The 17,313-nt window shown below is 45.5% G+C and overlaps 1 protein-coding gene across 4 annotated transcripts in view; it reads left to right on the plus strand.

Moving 5' to 3' along the window:
- The window catches only part of USP28 (ubiquitin specific peptidase 28), a 977,853-nt gene that overhangs the window by 396,336 nt on the left and 564,204 nt on the right, over window positions 1–17,313 (plus strand). For all 4 annotated transcript variants that reach the window (XM_069614230.1, XM_069614233.1, XM_069614232.1 and 1 more), the window contains exon 14: window positions 15,434–15,651. In XM_069614230.1, the coding sequence (XP_069470331.1) occupies window positions 15,434–15,651 (218 nt within the window). The remainder of the gene's footprint in view (window positions 1–15,433; window positions 15,652–17,313) is intronic.

Here is a 17,313-nt window from a genome sequence, read left to right on the forward strand (position 1 = left end):
AAACACTGTCTCTACACTTGCTAAACTTTCCAATACCGGCTCTTTCTGAACGATCTGATTTAAATAATCCTCCAGACATCCCTCTGGATGACGCAGAGCTAATTAATTTATCTACGTACTGTTTCATCACAAGCCATTTTCCCCCCTCCCCTTATCACGTCGGAACCTATTTTAATATCCAATGGTACCAGGACCTCTCAACCCAATTCCAAAGAGACATTTGAGGATACTAGAGTTCCAATGAGAGACATCGAATTTCTTACTCTTGACCAAAAAAGACAGCTAACTTTAACTGCAACTACAAATTACAAACCATCCCACTCTTAACTATTAACATTCCAGTTCTACATCTTGGGATGCTCCACTTCAACCATGTGCCTCAAAATGTGCCCATGATAGATGCCAGAGATCCCAGAAACGAAACCAGGAAGCTCATCTTCTTAAACTGGCCCCTTTAAAACTCCCTATGAAAATACCAGAGTTTCATCCCAATCTCGGCTCACAAATTCAATTAACATAGTCCCCTCAGATTGCCTATTTCTGACAATGAAAGATGGGCGACAGCATGATCCATATCCAGATAGGACCACAATTTTAACTGTCTTGAAACCCATTCCTTCCCTGAAAGCCTTTCAATTGGAAGAGATTGATTATCTCCAATTTGTAAATTATCCAGATTTGCTAAACTAAAACTAATAGTATCCATCCAAATTGTAAGAAATCTCCTTTTGGGATGCTCAAGATCATCTCAATCAGCGACGTTTCAGAATGGAAACTAATGGGGAAGTACGTTTTCACAGATCTGTACCCAGGGACACATTTCTTCCCAGCTCTGTACCCAGGGAAATCAATTCTCGAAGAGCTGCACCCAGATCCCAAATTGACCAATCAGCCTCTAGAATAAAAACAACCTCAATTTCTGAACCCCTATCTATTACTTTCTATGGTACGCAAGGTGACCTTTCTAGAAAAGTAGCAATTCGAGGTTTCGAGCAAGCACCTCAAGAATCAAAATGGTCATGGCTTCAACGAGCCATTAATGACCGTGAAATACAATATTTGCATTAGTGCCATGAGAATAAAAAGCTCTCTATATTCTCAGTTGCAATCTGGAATACTAGGGGTTTCAAAACCTTCTCTCTTCTGCTGATCCTTACTCTCTGACATCCTATGGTTTACTACTTTTTCAAGAAACATAGCTACCTATATGGCTGGATAGAAATGTCAGCTGGATTCCAGCAATCAAACATCCAAAGGCCTGCCATCTGCTGGCATATTTAACAAAAATGCAAATTAATTCTGGCTATACTTTGAACCCTTGGGCCTCCCCGCCTTCTTTTATTCAATTAACCAAGCTTTACTGTACCAAAGATGTGACTCATGCTCCTTCAAATAATATAACCATTTTAAAATCTTTATTGGAACCCTTGTGTGGTTTCTGATGATTACTTTATACTTCTTGTAGGAAATAGGCTAGATTTAAGCATGAGTGATGAAGACATCGATACCATCTTGATAGCTGGTGATCTTAATTTAAAATGTCTTGATATACCTTCTACTCTCCCCTCGAGCTAAACTCTGGATGAATCTCATGAATAACAGGGGCTTTAGTATGCTCAATGGTGCCCTAAATTGAGACATACCTCTGCAAATCTACCTGGCATTGTGATGCCTTAGTCACCGCGATTGATACATGTTTGTCTCCAAACATTCTATGACCATCATGGGAAATCCTGGGATTATTCCAACTCTTATGAGTGACCATAATATCCTATCCTTAACTTGGACTCAATTGGCACCATCCATCTGTCATTATTACAACCATAATCTTGCTCTCAACGGAGGTCAAAATAGGTTAAAATGGTCAGAACCGAAACTCGACTCTTTTGAATCGCTTGGCTAGAGCCTATCAGCAAGTTAACTCACAGGAGGATTTTTCATACACCTCAATCTTGGATGTTTTGTTGAAAACATACAACCACGTTTGTGACTGCGTTTCTCCATAAATATATCTACAACCAGGAAGTCCAAAACATGAAAACTGTCTCTAGAAGAGAACAAAGACATATTCTTCTGGGTAATCGCCCAAATAAAGCTCACATGTTTCAAAAACTGAAGTATAGTACCTGGTTTAAACAGAGAAGACAAAACAAGTTCCCGCAGGATGGTGAAGCAATGTTAGCAGTATTCGCCTCTAAATCAGGTGCGCAGATCTGGTCACTCTTTAAAAACTGGCACCAGGGACACAACCTCTTAATTTTTGACTAATCCAATTCATGAACAATCCTGATCCAACATTTTAGTACCCTTTTTGCTCAGTTAGCTCCCCAGACTTTCGTCCCACATGTTTCCCCAGTGATCTTCATCAGCTGAACTTTGATTATGACGATGTGCTTCTCGAAATAAAGAAGCTGAGCAGCTCAAGAGCTCCAGGTCCTGATGGTCTTACTAATTTAATATTCAAATCTTATCCCGATGTGTGGGCGTCTATCCTTTGCTTGATATTTTGTCAAGTGATTGTCTGAGGTTGTATTCCCTCATCCTTGAAGCTCTCAATAACCATTCCCATATACAAGAAGGGCAATCAACTTGCTCCAACTAATTATCGTCCAATAGCCCTCCTGAATATTCCTGGCAATATTTTTGCATGGATAATCTTAAGAGCTCCTTAAATGGCTTATTCACTGAAATCAATTTGATATTCATCAATTAGGTTTTCTACCTGGTTTAGGAACAACTGTCAATGTACTCATGATATCAAGAACAGGGTAATTTTAACGGGACAGCCAACATATGTAGCCTTTATAGATTTTTAAAAAGCATTCAATTCAGTTCCGAGAGATCTATTGATGTCACAAACTCTTTAATGCTGTCTGCTCCTCTTTTCTTCTTAATTTATTATTTCAATATTACTCCGTCACTTAGATTTGTGTGAAATTAAACAACGAGGGTCTTTTATCTCAACCTATTGCTACATATCGTGGCCTTAAACAAAGTTGTCTTTTGGCATCCGTTATTTAAACATTTTTCATCAAAGATCTTGATATTTTCCTGAATGCCACTCGTTCATACCCTCTGAAAATAGGGAACACTTGTATATCTTGGCTGCTTTATGCAGATTACTTGGTCTTGTCAGACAAGACCCCAATTGGACTTCAGAGAAAGCGAAGTGCTCTTGAACACTATGCACTTGCCAACTCTTTGACTATCAATATAGAAAAATCTAACATTCTTGCATTGTCTACATCCAAGTTCATTGGGGGAAGTCGGTTTCCATGGCCAATAAGTAACCATTTAAACTTGACATTGTAAAAGAATATAAATATTTGGGCCAGAACATCAACTCTAATAAGCATAACACTTCATACAAATTTGAGCTTAAACATGAGATGGAAACCATGGCAGCTCAGGCTACAATCCTTAATCACAAAAACAGAAAATTGTCTTGCATTCCAGTTATAGCTGTACCCATTGTCATGTATGGAGCGCAAGCCAATTCTCCGGAACATCAACCAAATTGGGACTTTTTAGAGGGGCAGAAAGTCCTGTCTCTTTCTAAAAGCTTCCCTATTCAAATTATGTTTTGAACTTGGTTTAATGCCTCTAAGAATGATTGTAGCCTGGAAAACTCCTTCTCTGTATAGAAAGTGCATCGTAAATCACTTGGATACTTCAAGTCTTCTTCCTACTCTTGCCCTAAGTTTGAATGAGTTAAGTGATAGCTCTCTTATTTCTTGGAGATCATTTTGCACCACTTTAATGGCAAAAGTCAATATCTGTGTACACTTAATGATTCATTACCCGATCGAGCTAAACGCAAACTCTGGAATTATGACTGGGAGTTACTTGAAAGAAATGCACCCTTTGGAAAGATGCAATTTTTGAATGAAATCGCTTCATCACATACCTGTTTATTTGCAGAAATTCCCTGATACTAAATGCCGCAGTAACTTTGAGATTCCGATCAACTTATGGCCAACCAATGAAATTAGATGCATTCAAACCAAATCTTCAGTGATATCAAACTGTTGTAGAGTTTGTCATCAAACTAACAAAATAGAAACACTTAAACATCTTATAGCGTATGGCCCTGACTTGATAGGTCTCAGAAAAAATATTTCTCTGATTTTACTAATTTAACAATGTATCAAATGTGGTATATGATCTGTAATGGCCATCATATTTCAATAAACTTAGCAGTGATAAATTCCTTATCACACTAAAAATTGTGTGATTTAAAATGTTCTTTTTTAAATACATTTTCATGCTATTTGTATGTTTGCATAATTGATAAACTATTATACTATTTTACATAAATGTAGCTTATCGAATCTAGTTTAACACTTATCACCTTGTACAGATCTCTATTTGCTTTTGCATTTGTATATAATGTCCTTATTATGATTGTTCTAAAATCCAATTTAACATGAATTTGTATGTATGTTGGTAATAGTGAATTTTCTACTGTCTTGGTGTAAAATGTATACTGATTTTCCTCCCGATTAATTTGTATACTCTGTTTTAATCTTTTAATCATTTGTGGAAATTTACTGTTGAAAGGTTGTAATTACAACCAAATCAATAAAATATAGTAACAATGCACCTACCTACCTGACAGAGAGTCACCAAACACACATCAGAACGACCTATTAGAAAGGCACCCACTAATAGTATCAGAATCCCTAACTTCAAACACAAAAAAACAGGAGGATCCAGCTTCCCAGTCCTGGCAGCACTTCCCTGAAACTCTCTACCGGACCCTACAAGAGCACTACCCTCACTTCCCTCATTCAAGTCCAGTGTCAAATTAAGGTTACACGCTAGTGACCACTAATGTATTCACCCTTGAACTGCTCATTTGTATATACCATATGTATCTTCTTTCTTTGTATCTATCTTGCACCCTCATATTTGCTTGTAAATCATCTCTGTATGTGGTCGTAAACTGTACTTTTTGATCTTTTTCCATGCGCTTGTAACCTAAAATATGTACCTGTAACCTAAACGTCTGCTAGCGCCTAGATGCCCGACGGCCCGGTGCACTCTATAAATAAACAATACAATACGTCTCGCAGTCTGGATTAATTGAACGGAGGATTTAGGCAGATTGAGGAAGAGGCTTTTGCAGCTGCAGTAGTCCAGCCTAGAGCAGACAAGAGCTCTAGAGACAGTGAGTTTCTGACAGAAGGTGAGGAAAGGGAGAATGCCTCTGAGGTGTAGCTGAAAGCGGGCCATCTTGGCAAGATCCGCAATATGAGGAGAGGAGAGAGAGAGAGAGAGAGGGAGAGGAGTCGAAGATGATACCAAGGTTTTTTGCCTCAAGAGAGGGGAGGGGACACGTGGATGTCATCCAGAAGGAAGGAATGAGCAGGGGCCCCAATCAGAACAATCTCAATCTTACTGGCATTAAGGAAGAGATTGTTGACAGCACACCATGCCTGAATGGCAGTCAGTTAGGAATGAGAGAGGAAGAAGAGGAGGAAGTGGAGGGAAGCTTGAAGGAGAGCTGCATGTCTGCATAACATGAAGTGAGGACAAAAGGTGGAGATCAAATGGGCTAGAGGGACAAGGTAGATGTTGACGAGCCACAGTGAGAGGATAAAGCCCTGAGGGATGCCTCAGGTGGAGTGTGATGGGAAGAGTAAAGGGCACAGTTGAACCTGGAAAGGTCTATCCGAGAGGAAGGAGGTCAACCAGTCTAGTGCCAGGTCTGTGATGCTGTCGGGGTCCGGCTGGACAGAATTCTCAACCCTTAAGTATAAGCTGAGCTGAGAACCCCAAGAAAGGGAAAGGGAATTTGGAGAAAATAACAACTGAGACACTGCAGCCCTGCAATCTTCTGGTAGGCTCTGGTATCTGTAGTAAACAAATACACTTGGTTACTTATATATTAATGTAAATTTCTTTTCTAAAATTATTTTAAAATAAACTCTAACTTCTTTACCTCTTAAACCTCTGCATAAGACTTAGAGGTTAATTATCTGTATGGAATATCTTGTAAACATTTATCATGCTTAGTGCATATAGTCTCAAGCCATTCAAGTCTCTTTAGAATCCTAAAGTAATGACCCTTGCGATCACCTTACAGACTTAAATATTCTTTTTTGCTTTTTAAGTTAATTTAACTCTATGAAGTTTGAGTTTTAAATGCTTTTGTGAAATGCAGTCTTTCTTTGAAGAATTGAATTCCTTTTGCATAAAAATTACATTAAATAGAAATTCATAAACTTTCTTGAATGCTGCTCTCCTTCTGCATGTGAACCTTTTCTTTTTTACACATACGAACGCATAGTTTCTTTCATGACACGCGTTTGCAATAAACACGCAAAAGCACAAGACGTGAAAAATTGTCCTCGCGTATAAAATTCACATGCGCATATTAACAAATATACGCACACGTGAAAACAAGTGTACGCGCGCTAAAAAAAACAACTTGCGCTAAGTAAAATGGAGTCGCGCTCTATCGCTACCGAACACACGCGGTTATACGCAACGTCCCTCACATAAATATTGTACATGCGTTCAAAACAACTTGCGCTTAGTTAAAAAAATGGACTCGCACTCTATCGCAACCCAACACGCGCTTTCTTACGCAACGTCTCTCACGTTAAAAATGAGCACGTGCTCAAAAACCACTCGCGCTATTCATTTGGACACGTGCTCTATCGCTCAGAATACCCCCGCGCTCCCATAACAACGTTACTGACGTCACGCGGACTCGCGCACGCGTTTAAACAGTCTTGAAACACTTTTCATGCAGTAAACAACTTTCAAACTTGAGCGCACAGTCTTCACACGTGTTACCTTATAGTAATAAAACTGTAAAACGTCTTTTTACTCAGTAAACTTTAAAACTCGTTAAGTCTTTAAGTTTTCTTATGAAAGATGAAAGTTCACTGTGAAAATCCTCTAGCTTTTAAAAAGAACGGTCCCACCTGATGTCTTCTAGTTCACTCTGGCTCAGCAAACGATTTTCTTACTTCTTTGGTAAATCTTCTGATCTCTGAAAGGCCTTACTTAAGGAGCTTAACTAATGTACAACCAGCCACTGAATTACTATGGATGAAAGGCAGTTTAGAATCTTGCTCACCTCCCAAGAATCCAACCCATTATCCTATCCACCAATCAGACAAACCAAGCATACTATTGTTCCTTAAACCAATCAGATTAAGTTTCTTTCTCTCCATCTTGACTTGGGCAACCAGAATGTTAATTCTATGTACAACTCTTCCTGATTACTACTCCAGCCAGCCCTGACAGATGCCAAGGGTATCACAGAGCTGATTAATAAGGGTGGCATGATTGACTGTATCAAAGGCATATGAAAGGTCAAGAAGGATCAGAATGGAAAGCGAGTTGGAATCGAGATTTGAGAACAAGTCTTCACGGGTGTGAAGGAGTGCAGTTTGTGTGTCGGGCTGCTCTGAAGCCCGACTGCTGGTCGTGGAGACAACCAACAGATTCGGTGTGGTGGATCAGCTGGAAGATGACAAGCTTCTCCAAGAGTTTGCCCAAGAAAGGGCTAATGGAGATAGGGTGTTAGTTAGCCGGGTATGAGGGGTTGACAGTAGACATTTTGAGGAGAGGGTGCACAAGGAAGTGGCTGCGTGGTAGCGGGAAGGAGCTAGTGGTAAAGGAGTGATTGCAGAAATCAGCCAAGGCTGGATCAAAGGATGCAATGTTGTCCTTGATGGTGCTGGCAGAGCAGAGGAGCACCTGTTTGTAGGAGACTTTCATAGGGAGGACTTGTCTAGAGATCTCATCCAGTGGTATGGGGGAGAAAGAGGAGAGTAGGAGGGGGGAAGACGAGAGGGGTGCCAAGGGAGGCCTGAGAAGCGGGTAGGGGTGAAGAGGACAGGATGTCCTGTGTTTTGGTTATGAAGTGAGAGTCCAGTGCAGTGCAGAGGGTCTCGAATGGCAGAGGAGAGGTCAAGACTGCAGAAGGATTGGCGAGTTCCTTCCAGAATTTGAGCAGTTCAGCCGCGTTAGTGGCCCCAGAGATGCAGGCTTGAATATGGGCTGCTTTCTTCGAGCGGATAGTGTCTGTATTGCCTTTGGAGTAGGCAGCATGCCTGTCTGTCAGAGGGTGTGCCAGAGTCCTGCCACTTCCAATCCGCAACTCAGCACTTGTGTTTCAAAGAGGCTAGGTCGTAATCATATCATGCGTTCGTTTGGAGGCAGATTTCATGCAGATCTTCATGACAGGGACAACGATGTCCAGAGTGTTGGAGATGGAGAGGTGAAGGTTAGCAAGGGCTGTTTCAGTGGGAGTCTATGGCCAGAGTGGGAGGGGTAATGAAAGTAGAGGCAAAAGCAGCAACAGACACTCTCTTCAACGGTTGAATGATGAAGGAGACTGGAGTCTACTGGCGTGTCATACGTCCTACAATACTGCTCCATCTACTACACCTGTGCAGGATTAGATGGCGGTCTAGTTGGTACTAACGTGGCTTTGCTGGGCTTCCATGGGAAAATTCACTTTGTAGATTTTCACCATCTAGCTCTTTGGAAGGCAACAACATTGCATGCTTTTTGTAAATATTAAAGCCTTGACACTAACTTGGGAGAAGCAGCTCAGTTTGAACCAGAGATGCTGTGTAATATTTGTATCTCCATTGTTTCAGCTTGCAACCAATTTCCAGAGATGAAGATGCTTTATAGTCTCCCATAAGAATAGACGAAAGTGGGTGGAGTATGTATTAGTAGTATGTTATTCACTGTAATACCTACTGTACGTCTAGTCCATAGTTCCATTTCCTTCATATGGCCACGGCCACCTGCCTCCTAAAGTAACAGTTCAGAATTGCTATACAAGGGACCCATGAAAGGGGCCAATAGCGAGCACCCGGGAGATGTCATTAAGATGCTCGTCCACACGCACCTGTCACATGCTTTATTTTTCAAATTTGCAATGCTGCTTTTGAATATGCTGCCATGCTTCCCCCTATTTCCGGAAGGGATCCTGTAAGTATTGGGGACAGGGGGGGGGGGCATGGAGTACAGTAGTCGCTGTGGTGAGCCGCCTGTTTATAATTCCCTTGTATGCCTTTCCTTTGGGAACACCCAACTACAGTATTTTTGGGGCTCATTTGAGCCTAATTGTGTCTTATTGAATCTTCTCTGTAAAACCTATACACTTGTACATTCAACACCTCCATTTGTGTACATCACGTCTGTCCTGAGTTAACCTGGATTCTTTATAGAAAATAACTATCACTTTTCACCTATTTTTTCAATGTTGCTGCACAGCACCCTGCACCCATTTGGGTCAGACGACCTTTAATGTGTAAAGAACAGAAATGTGGTTGAGGACTATTAAAGCTAGTGCTAAGTAGAAGAGGCTCAAACACCAACCCCCTAAACAGGGCTCTGTCATTCAAGATGTCAGGTAACTGGATTCCAATATGGCGGCGGGTAGGGAGAGCCGTGCTCTCCCAGGCAACGAGTGGAAGTACGGCGGTCCACCACCCCGCGGTACTTCAGTGGCCGTGTGGAGTTGGGCCTGAACTTCAGGCATCCATCGGGGGGGGTCTGAGGAGCACGAAAGAGAAAGGAAACGCTGCCCTTGAAGTGTGTAGGGGACGGTGGGCTCCGGGCGGCAGAGGAGCGGGGAGGCTGTCCCCCGCGGTGTGAGCATTAGCGACGGGAAGAGGAGGTGAGCGGCCCCCTTGAAAGCGGGCGCGCAGCGACGAGGGCTCCGTTGGCTGCGGGATTAGAGTCCCGAGGGGGGCCAGGCTGAGGACATAGCGCAGTAACCCCAATTGAAGCGCCGTTGGGCGGAGGAGGGGGCAGTAAGAGGAAGTCAGTTTGCGACCCGGTATTGCACCGCAGCGGGCACGGGGGCAACAGATTAGCCTGTTTGGAGGAGATTGGGTGGAAGGCTGCTCCCAGTGGGACCCTACACAGGAGACTCTGGTCTTCGTTGATGGCTACCCGCACTAAAGGCAAGAGTGGAAGGGCGTAGCAACCTCCCCGGGACTCAGAGCACACTCCACTCTCTGTGGCCGCTGCAGAATTTGGGGGAAAGCTCTAGGAACGATAATGAGGATATGGAGAGGAGTATGTCAACAGAAAGAACGCAGGAGCATCCCCAGAGGCATGGCCAAGATCTTATGGGGGAAATTCAGGCGCTCCACGCCAACCTAGCCAGGACCCTACAAGACCAGTTTCAGCTAATGCGAGCCGATTTTAAATGAAGCTCTTGGAGGGATTAAGCGGGAAATAAAGCAATTGGGAGAAAGGACGGACCTCCTGTATAGGGGTTTGCAAGAAGTTGAAAGAGACTACAGCCAATAGTGAGGCGTTGGAGCGCCTGGATGGAGCGACCCGGGACCTGGAGATACAGATGGAGGACGCTGAAAACGGGTCCCGGAGGATTAATATAAGAGTCAGGCAGCTGCCGGAATCCATTTTGGACAAGGACTTGAAACCGGAATTGCAGGGTCTGTTTGCGGATATCCTGGGAGAGGTCGCCCCGGGCGACATCGAATTGGACTGGGTTCATAGAGTTGGAAGGCTGGCTAAAGGACCTGCCTCAAGGCCGAGAGATGTGCTCGCCGCCTTTTCCAGGTACGCTCAGAAGGAGGCAGTGCTTCTGGCTGCAAGAAAGAAGGAACTGATCATGTTTAGAGGCCAGAAGATGGCTTTGCATCAAGACTTGGCCTATATCACATTGATAAAAAGAAGGGTGATGGCGCCAGTGCTGAAGGCTCTAACTGAGCGGGGGATACACTACAGGTGGACATTTCCATTTGGTTTGGTTTTTGATTGGGAAGGCTCTCTGAAATGAATAACGTCAGTCCAAGAAGGAGCTGACTTGTTGCGGCTAGATCTGGAGGGGGGCTCTGTGAGCAGGGGGGCGGGGGGTTTGAGGGACAGGCTGCGGGAAAGGCCCTGGGAATGGTCCACAGTGGCGGACAAAAGACTGAGGGGGTGGAGGTCGAATGGCGGCTCGCCGGGAGAAGGAGGAGGGGCCTGCACAGAGTGTGGTACTGGCGGAAGGGGTAACGTCTAATCTGTTTTCTGGTCGGATAAGGGGTGGGAGAGCAACATGTTGAGGTCAGAAAGGGCTAGGGGGCCTGGTGGGAAGACAAGAGGTGGAGGAGAGAGTAATGGGTTGGGGGGTTACGGCAAGTTGGGTAGGAAGGGAGGGGTGTTGGTTCCACTCTAAGTTGGGGTCGCAGGGTGGGAGAGGGGGCGCGGGGGGAGGGTTTGGGCGGGGGTTGTAGCACCAACAGGGAAAGTTTTGGTCTTAAGGTTTGCGAGGCATGCGGCTGGTGGAGAGGAAAGGTAGGGACCCTTCCCACGTCTCGCTGGGGAGGGGGGGAGCCAGGGGGATAGGCCCGGAGAGGCGAGGGAGGAGCTGTCCCCGAGAAGCAATCTGGGTACTAGGTTGGGGTTCAAATGGATGACACATAATGTAAGGGATCTGAACTCCCCGCTTAAGCGGTCCAAATTGCAGCAGTTCGTCGGCTCTCACAAGCCAAATGTTTTGGCTCTGCAGGAGACCCACTTGCTGCGGAAGGATCAACGGAGGCTAAGGCTAAAGGGGTTCCCGCAAATACTTTTCGCATCGGGTCCTGCTAAAAAAGGAGGGGTGGCGTTGGCATTTGGAAGGGGATTAGACTTTCGCTTTTCTGACACTCTTTGAGATAAGAACGGGAGATATATCATGGTTCGGGGAGAGTACATGGGCTCGTATTTCACAATGGCTTCGGTGTATGGCCCTAATGCGGGGCAAGACCAGTTTCTGCGTGAGGTTGTGGCAACTCTACAAGACTTTGCAAGAGGACAAGTAATAGTGATGGGGGGACTTGAATCTGGCATGGGACAGACGGAGTGATCGCTCGCAGTTGGGGGGAAGCGGAGGGGGCGTTGTAGCTTCACCAAAATCGAAGGAACGGTGGGAGGAGGCGGGCTTGCGTGACTTGTGGAGAGCGTTAAGGGGTGCGGAGGAGGGGTTCACATTTACATCGGATGTTCACAGATCGCAGTCTAGAATTGATTACATCTGGTATCTGTGAGCTTGGTCGGGGGGGGGGTTGACTCCATAGAGGTAGGCCCTGTGGGGATAGCGGACCATAAGGTAGTTCACATGCGGCTACGGTTGGGAGGTCGGAGACCTGGGTTATGGAGCTGGAAATTCCCTGAGGCGCTCTTGAGGGATCGGGTGACGAGGGGGGAGATAGAGGGGAAGATCCGAGAATATTTTGAACAGAACAGTGTTCTCGAAACGAGCCTGGAGGTCAGATGGTACGCTTTTAAGGCGACGTTGAGGGGAGATCTAATCGCCCTGCAGGCGGAGAGACATAGACAGATGCGGAGGCTAGAGGAACAGTTGGAAAAAGAGGTTGAGGCCGCCAGGGTGCGAGTTGGGGAAAACCCTACTAGAAAATTGTATAAGGAGTATAGGGCAGTCGAGGGTCAGCTGAGGATCCTACGGACTAAAAAGGCAGAGGCGGCCATGCTCAGGGTTGGGCAGAAATATTATGCAAAAGCTGACAAAGCTGACTCACTCCTGGCACAATTATTGAGAGGGGAGAGGGAACGCAATGTACTCATGGCTATAAGGAGCAAAGAGGGAGCAAGACTCACTAAGACGGAGGAGATAAAAGGGAGGTTAGCAGAGTTTTACGAAGACCTATACTCTTCACAGAATCCGTCGGGTGAGGCACAGAGGAAGTTTTTGGAGGGTCTTGCGCTCTCATGGTTATCCGATGACGAGGGGATAGAATTAGGCCGAGCTATATCCGATGATGAGGTGCGGGCCATCATAGCGGCCCTCTCCCTTGGTAAAGCCCCGGGTCTGGATGGTTATCTGGCAGCTTTCTATAAGCGCTTCTCTCACCTCCTTGGTTCCTTATTTGACGCAACTATTTAATTCATTTAGGGCTAGAGGCAGCGTCACCCCCTCGATGGAGGAGGCAAAAATTACGCTTATACACAAGGCGGGCAAGGATCCCGAGGAATGCACATCATACCGTCCCATTGCCCTCATAAACACTGAGGCAAAAATGTATACTAAAATACTGGCAAAGAGACTAGAGAGGTACCTTCCCTCGCTGATGCACCAGGATCAGTCGGGCTTTGTGGCAGGGAGGCAGGCGGCTGATAATATTCGGAGGGTGGCCCACATTGTTGAGAAGGCATGGAAGACGACCACTCTGGCAATTCTTTTAGCGCTTGAGTGGTCGTTTCTATTCCAGGTGATGGATCGTATGGGGTTGAGGCCGGGTTTTATTAGCATGGTAGAGGCAAATTACAAGAACCCAAGGTCGCGGATACTGGTCAGTGGTGAAACTTCAAACCCCATTCGGCTCAGGAGAGGTACTAAACAGGGTTGTCCCCTATCCCCCCATCTTTATGCAATATACCTGGAACCCCTTTTCGTGGCTATAAGGGAATCCGATAGAATCCGGGGTGGTACCTTTTCGGGGAGGCCAGTATAAAGTGGCAGCATTTGCAGACGATATGCTGCTAATGTTGACACAGCCGGCGGAGTCTATCAGGGCGTGCATTGAAATGCTGACCAAATTCGGGAAAGCATCGGGATTGCGAATCAATCTGCAAAAATCCGAGTTGATGAACCGATCTCTGGAAGAGAGGGAGGCACGGGAATTTAGGGCAGTCTCTCCTTTCAGGTGGAGCCTGGGTGGGATTAGATATTTGGGGATCCGGATTACCCCCTCCTTGGGCGAGTGGCACGTCGCAAACTATCCCCCTCTGCTTAAGGAGATCAAGAGAGATTTACGGCGTTGGAGTGCCCTTAGGATCTATTGGCTGGGGAGGAGAGAAGCGGTCAAAATCGTGATCTTGCCTCGTTTATTATATCTTTTCCAGGCAATCCCCTTGGCGATTCCGCCAAGCTTTTTCAGGGAGCTCGATCAGGTGGTCAGGGAGTTCATATGGGAGGGTAAGAAACCGCGATTGTCTTGGCGCCTTCTTACAGCGTCCAGGGAACGTGGGGGCTTAGGGCTGCTGGATTTCCAGCGATACCACGAAGCCGCACTCCTCTGTGTAATTCGGGATTTGGTTTGCGGATAAACATGAGAAGCATTGGGTACAAATCGATAGGGCAGTCGCACAACATCATCTGGGAGAAGTGCTGTGGCTACCGCGGAAACGGCGACCGTCACACGTTTACTTGAGCAACATTACGAAGGGAGTAGTGGTCACTTGGGACAGGGTGATGGAGAGGCGAGGGGTCTCATCTTTCCCGTCTCCTTTCACGCCTATCTTTAACAATGGAGATTTCACGCCGGGGTTGGAGATAGGGGTGTTTCGAGCATGGGATGATGGGGGCTGTCAGACTTTGAGGGACATGTTTAGCAATGGCATGGTAAAAACCTTCAGGGAATGTAAGCAGGAATTTGGAGTTGGTGAGATGGAGAGACATAGATATTTCCAACTAAGACATTGGGTAATGTCGACGGAGATGAGGAGAGGAGCCACGCGAGAGCTAACAAAGTTTGAACGATTCCTCCTGTCCCATGATGGCTCCAGGGGCTTGATATCGGACTTATATAAACTTTTAGAAAGCACGGGTCCGACGGTCGGGTGGCCGTACATGAGAGCTTGGGAACAGCAGAGAGGGGTGACGATGGAAAGAGGAGACTGGGAGAGGCTATGGAAGTTGACTCCTAAAATAATCAAAGCGCCCCGGTTACAGGAAGCCTGGTATAAATACATTTTTGACTGGCACTACACTCCAGCCAAATTGCATGCTATATACCCAACAAACTCAGGTGACTGTTGGAGGGGCTGTGGGGAGGTGGGCACGGCGACACATATTGGGTGGGATTGCCCATTCATCAGACCCTTTTGGCGTGACGTTGCCGGTGCTCAAACTCAGACCCCAGGGATGGGGGATCCCCGAAGCCCTAGAGAGATTTTATTGGGGAGGGGGTGGGATGATGGGGACGGGGGGAGATCGGGAACCCCCAAGGCGCACATAGTTTATATATTGGCAGCGATGGGGTTCATTGCACAAAACTGGAAGAGCCCGACGGTCCCCACGGAATGTGATTGGCTCAGGAAAATGTGGGATATTGTTTCCTTGGAGTGGGCCACCTATGCCGTTGAGGGGAGGCTGGAGAGTTTTGCGGCGGACTGGGGTGAGACTTTGGGCTTTCTGAAAGGCAAATATAGGGAGCAATGGTGCCCGCAGAGGTTAAAACTGCTGGACATTTATAGCTGATAGGCCAGAATGGCTGGACTGAGCTTGATGGATGTTTGTCTCTGGGTGCTGCAACCGGGTTTGGGGGGGGTTTATAGGGGTGTTAATGTTGTCTTTAATTTCTTGTTTCATTGACTTGTTGTTCATGTGAAAATCAATAAAAAGAACTTTAAAAAAAAAATAGAGAAAAAAAAACTCAGGTAACTGATGCTTGCACATTTACAAAACTTCAAATGAATGCGATTTTTTTCTACTTAGCCCATCAGAGGAAGAGAAACACAACACCAAAGAGCCTGATTTCCCTCCTGCAACGTCTCTGCCTCCACACCACTTAACTCACCGTCCACATGGCCTTTGCAGAACAGCCGCACAGATGTCTGAATATCCCTCCCCTCGAATCATCATAGAAGAAGAGCTACAGAACGTTGAAACCTGTTTGCAGCGGTGGAGGACTGAGGTGGAACAAGACATACAAGGTCAGTAAAAAACCCACACACAGTGGCCCTCCTCTTTCTTTCCATTGCGGCTATTGTTCCCTTATCCATAGTTCATTTTGCAGCGGGCTGAGGTCTACCCTCAGAAGTGAATTCTACTACTTCTATTTTTTAAAACGCCAATTCAAAAGTAACTAGCAACTCTATTAAGATAAAGCATACATAAAGTTACTTTGCCTGAAAACGTCACCTAGGATAAAATGAACTAATCTGAAGAACTGTGTTCAAATCAAGTTGAAAGCTTTCTACGTTGTCCGACATTGTAACTGGCAGCACTTTCCAAGTCATCCTCTTGGATTTCCACAGAAAATGCTTGATGAGAAAAGGCAGTGCACCTTTACAGTTCTTGCCACTTCTGGTTGTATGGCTACCCCTGGAAACGTGCACTTCTTCTAAATAAACTGTTTGGTGCTGCCTACAGCCTTTGCTGTCTACACTTCAAAGTAAAACACAGATGGCAATGCTATAGTGATGAAAGTTTTTATATAGTGCACCAAATATTTATGTAGTGCACCAAATATTTATATAGTATGCTAGCAGCTATCACTCAAATCATGGGTGCAAATGTTTTCATCCTTGACAGGATGACACTCTACACACTGCCGAGAGCCTAACCTTTCACCTACGTGCTATCTTCCTCGCTTATGTTGAGACTGCATTAAACCAAGTGCTTCATTACAAGTTTGGCAGTAGTCTTGCCTCTAAAACCGGCAGGCTGCCGCCAAACTTGCAAATTCTTCAGGCGCTCAGGAATGGGCAATTACCGGGTCATTACAGCCTTGCCGGATCTGGAAATTGCCTATTCCCGGGTGTCAGAAAACATTCTTCCCCATTCCCATTGAGTCCCAGAGGGCTCAATGGGAATGAGGAAGCTGGATGCACCGGCACCATTCGGGAATGGTGCCGGTTCATCCGACATGCTGTGCTCGCGGGTACCAGTCTGCCCGCCAGGTCAGACCTGGCGGGCACACAACTCGTAGTTTTCCGATCCAGTATTAACAGCGCTGTTAGCTTACAAACCGGCAAACTTGTAATGAGGCCCCAAGTCTTGAAATGTGAGCTGTCCAGCTAAAAAAGAAAGGATGTTTCTTGTCAGGAAATAAAATATCACACAAATATCTTGTAATGTCCATTTATTGAGCATAGCACTAGTAACAATACCTTTCCATGTTTTGTGTTTAGTTGCTGGCTGTTCATTTGGGTAATTGAAAAGGTCATTCTGTAGTCTGCCTTTATAAAGCTGAAGACCATTGTTTTCTGTGTGGTCAGTCAAGCTGCTGCTCATGTCGGAATGTTTGGAATGAGCTCTACATCAGAGACTATAGACTTCATTTCAAGCTTTCTGATTGGCTGAGAGAAGGTCCATAATTGAATCCATCTGCTAATTAAACCTTATTGACCATGCTTGAGGGCTGTACCTGTAGTTAACAACCCAGAAGACCAGAGTTAAAGGCCAAAGTGCAGCGAGGGAGTGTAACACGGTTTACGGGCCCATAACTCCTGGTATGGCCTGGAAGCATCTATTTGTTTTTTTTTAAAGAAGTTGCGATTTTTCTGTGAGCTGCTTTTGTCAGTGTCAGGTCCAGTAAGCTTGATCCGCAGGAGCTGCTGTACCCCACACACCCCAGTTCCAGGTGACTGAAA

Source organism: Ambystoma mexicanum, chromosome 9, assembly GCF_040938575.1.
Source record: "Ambystoma mexicanum isolate Mex_15411 chromosome 9, UKY_AmexF1_1, whole genome shotgun sequence".
Lineage (NCBI taxonomy): Eukaryota > Metazoa > Chordata > Amphibia > Caudata > Ambystomatidae > Ambystoma > Ambystoma mexicanum.